Source organism: Polyodon spathula, unplaced genomic scaffold (assembly GCF_017654505.1).
Source record: "Polyodon spathula isolate WHYD16114869_AA unplaced genomic scaffold, ASM1765450v1 scaffolds_1784, whole genome shotgun sequence".
Taxonomy (NCBI): domain Eukaryota; kingdom Metazoa; phylum Chordata; class Actinopteri; order Acipenseriformes; family Polyodontidae; genus Polyodon; species Polyodon spathula.
The window spans coordinates 1-4,273 of NW_024473259.1; the positions used below are offsets into that span (position 1 = coordinate 1).

Here is a 4,273-nt window from a genome sequence, read left to right on the forward strand (position 1 = left end):
TCCCGCAGACGCACCAGAATGATGATCGGTTCCATCTCTCCCAGGCCCCCTCCCTCTCAGTGGGCAGCTTGCTGCTGTGTGACCTGGAGCTGCTGGACAGGGTGAAGCCAGAGCTAGAGACTGAGGGAGAAAGGCAGGAGAGCGAGAGGGAGGAGAAGGACTACAGCACCATGAAGGATTCTGGAGGCAGGGGGAGCAGCCTGGGCACAGAGCAAGAGAGGCAAGACCCAGAGAGCAGAAGCCATGAGCAGCACGACCAGGACTGGGAGAGCAGGAAGCCCTTCGTCTCAGACTACGAGAAACACTTCATGCCATCACCAGAGGATATCATGTAGAGAACAGCACGACACACGCAATACACAGTGTTACACAATGCTAAACAACCTAACCAGTGTTACACTCCTGGTCCCCATATTACTTTAAAAGGACATTGTGGCCCTAGAGTTAGTCCAGTGAAGAATAATCAGACTAATCCCAGGGTTTAAAGGAGTGAGAGATATTGCTGCAATCTTGTACACAGAGACATGTATATTTTCATATATTTTTTAAATAATTGTTACTGAATAAAAGTCAGTAAAGCTATATTATTATTTCTGGTTCAATGTTTACAACATCCTTCCACAGCTCAGCCTTCTGCATGCCCCGCTGCTCTAGCAACAAAGCCGTGTTTTCAGTTTGGCTGTTTTTCCAGTTTGTTTACAGCACCTGGGGTAATTTTAGCTTCAGGCACACCAGTTGTGTACTGGTCAGAGCTGGTGGGGTTGTTGCTTATTAAACTGGTTATGCTGGCTCAAGATAATTAATTATGGTTAATAAAAAGTTAATTAAAAACCCTTTTATACTACAGGTAAGTCCTAATAACATGGAATATGCATTGCAGTGGCTCTCTAAAGTATTCACTCCCCCTTGGACTTTTCCACATTTTATTGTGTTACAACATGGAATCAAAATTGATTTCATTAGGAGTTTTTGCCACTGATCAACACGAAAAGTCCATAATGTGAAAGTGAAAAATAAAATCTACAAATTGTTCTAAATTCATTATAAATACAAAACAGAAAATAATTGATTGCTTAAGTATTCACCTCCTTGAGTCAATATTTGGTAGAGGCACATTTGGCAGCAATTACAGCCATGAGTCTATTTGGATAAGTCGCTACCAGCTTTGCACATCAGACACTGTAATTTTTGCCCATTCTTCTTTGCAAAATTGCTCAAGCTCCATCAAGTTGGATGGGCACCTTTGGTGAACAGCAATTTTCAACTCTTTCTACATATTCTCAATTGAATTGAGGTCCAAGCTTTGACTGGGCCACTCCAGGACATTGACCTTTTTGTTTTTAAGCCACTCCAGTGTGGCTTTGGCTGTATGTTTGGGATCGTTGTCATGCTGGAAGATGAATCTTCTCCCAATTGTAATTAATTTAGAACAATTAATAGATTTTATTTTTCACTTTGACATTATGGACTTTTTTTGTGTTGATCAATGGCAAAAACTCCTAAATACATTTTGATTCCATGTTGTAACACAATAAAATGCAGAAAAGTCCAAGGGGGTGAATACTTTTGAGAGCTGCTGTATGTTTATTGTACTTAAACATGTATTACCATACATTTGTCATTTGCGTTACACCTGTAATTTTACACAAATTATACCACACGTTACTAACCTGCTTTAGTTTTACAAGGCAAAGCCAGACCAAAACATTTTCATATTAACAATGACTCGTTTTTCAGCAGACAGAAAAAATAAAGACGAAAGATGAAAGTGAGAAGGACAAGACAAAAGAGTAAATATAATTTTATTATGACTACTCATTAAAAGAAAGAAAAGGACAATAAACAGGTTTTATTGCCCTCCTCCTCCAATCCTAAATCACATACAAATGAAGTGGAAGTCAAAATGTGTTACAAGGGCTGCTCTGCTGAATGTGCTATGCAGTCCCTCCAGCTCCATGGGCCGATCCAAATGTATACTTCAGGTAGGGCACAATTAACTGTGGGTTCATCAAGAACACAGAATAAATCCTAAATGTGGTGTGTGTCTTTCTTCATGTGGATGGTGCTTGTGCTGGCATCTCACTGCTCGATTCCTCCTCTTTCTTCCTCCTCTTCAGCAGCTTCCTCTTCTTCTTCTCCTCCTTCTCGATCTCCTTCACCATCTCCTGGAACTTGGGGCTGCGGGGGTCAAGTGCATAGCCGAACCTCTCTCTTGCCTCTGCCAGCAGCCTCTCCCTGCGAACCTTCTCTTCGCGCTGTTTCTGCTTCAGCTCCCTTGCCTCCCTCCGCCACTCTGCCACCATCATGGGCATCTTGGCCATGTTCGCAGCAATCAGCTTCTCTCTGAATGGAAGGGACACAAGGCAAGAAACACTTATTATAAAGAATACCAGATAATCTCAGGCTGTACAATACAAGCGAACATCCACTCCACAAGAAGCCAGAGCAGCTACCCACAAGTGGACTTACTGGTTAGACTCTGACCTTGAGTGGGTGAAAATCAGCCTGTATCTTACACAGCACCATTTACTATATTTAATATAGTTAAGAATAATTAAACAGTATAGCTAAATCCTTGTGCGATGTAATTTTCTTCTTATAAAAACTACCTGGTACAAAGAAATATCAGACAACTGTATCACACAGATATCATGGTCTATTATAAATCATATAAAGTAATATTGTAAGAGGAGGGTGCCACTGTCCTGCTGAAGGGAGATTGATGTGAAGGGTAGGTACTGGTTAGAATTTAGTGAATTAAAATACTCATTAGAAAAGGGATCGGAGATTTCCTTTAACCATGATTGGTCAGTATGAGGTCTGGAAAGGGCTTTGAATGTTACTGTTCAAACTGTTTAATCACTGATCCAAATCATTCACCCGGAAAATAGAGATTCAGAATGAGCGTATTTTACCCTGACGAAAGAAAAGTTGTGTTCTAGCACACGCCCTCTGAATTTTGACTGTCAATGTAGACCAAGTCTCTACTCACTGTCCTACATGTTCAATCTATCTATTTAAATTGAGTACAGTAAATAGTTAAACAAATTAATAAATAAGCAAAGTGTTTGCTGTCAGTGGCAATACAGTAACCACAGTAGCAACAAGTCTCCAGTTTGAATGAAGCAATCTGAATAGCAAACAGAGAGGGCTTTACCGTCCTTCAGCTCTGGCATTTAATGGCACCAGGCAGGCATTACCAGATGGTAAAGCATTCTTCAGGTTCCATTGCTAATTTTTAGAGTTAGAAGACTTCTGTAGACAAGTGAACTTTTACCAAAACATGTTTAACATGAAAAGCTCTGACCAACAAAATGAGCAAAAGAAGCAACAAATAGATTTTGGAACGGAGACAGACTGATTTTCTATAGCCCATACAAAATCTATCTGTCTATATTTCATACGGCACTCAACCCAAAAACTTAGGTGCGACTGTTCTTCGGCCTTTTATACCAATAAAAGCTGTTTGCTTCTCAGTTTTGTTCATATTTACATGGAATGTTAGCTTTTCAAAAGACTAGAGCGAACGCTTTGGAAATATGGACCTTGGATTCTTCTAGGATTTATGATTTCTTTCATGCCGTTACACTATAACTTGTTTTATGCCACAGCAATTTAAATGCCTGTCGTCGCCCCCCCCCCCCCCCAAAGTAAAATACTTCTTGATGTAAAATACTTCGCATTAATAACCCTAGCCGACAACAACACCATACCAGACCAATTTTATTTTTATAGCATCAATCGTGTGCCAAAAGAGCTCAAAACCACTCACTAATGAAGGTCAAATCAAAAAGTTGAGCATAGATTTTAAATACTGACAGACTGAGCATTACTTAAACAATTTGTTAGAGAGTTCCAAAGAGAGAGCGCTGGAGCACTAAGTTCTTGAGATAGGGTTACCCGAGTCTGTCTGATGAAATCCAGTGTAGCGTTAGCTGGAGGTGCATGTTAAAGTGGTACGAAGCACTCTCGCACATGCCCAAACAACTTCCTTTAGAAAGCAGGGGACGTGCCATTTAAATCTGGGACATTACGATGTTTCATACCTTTTTAAAATTGCATTTATATATATTTTTTTCAATTTATTGTACTATTCTGCCATTAAAAAAAACAGTATGCAAATATTTATCATATGCTGCAAGTTGGGTCTTGCACAAAATGCTTTAATCTTGTGCAGCTTTGCGGTGACTTCTCATTTTGTCTTGTGGTCGTGAATAGCTTTTTTTTTCCTTTAAGAGAAATTGGTTGTTGGTTACCAGTTTAAGTTTGCAAA

At 39.9% G+C, this 4,273-nt stretch overlaps 1 protein-coding gene across 1 annotated transcript; it reads right to left on the reverse strand.

The window, feature by feature from the left end:
* Positions 1 to 1,785: 1,785 nt before the first annotated feature.
* Positions 1,786 to 3,176, reverse strand: LOC121310173 (growth arrest and DNA damage-inducible proteins-interacting protein 1-like). Its single transcript, XM_041243453.1, has 2 exons — positions 3,158 to 3,176; positions 1,786 to 2,398 (listed from the first exon to the last, which is right to left on the reverse strand). Exons 1-2 carry the CDS (start codon positions 3,174 to 3,176, stop codon positions 2,052 to 2,054), a joined length of 366 nt encoding a protein of 121 aa, XP_041099387.1. The 3' UTR covers positions 1,786 to 2,051.
* Between the last annotated feature and the right edge of the window lie 1,097 nt (positions 3,177 to 4,273).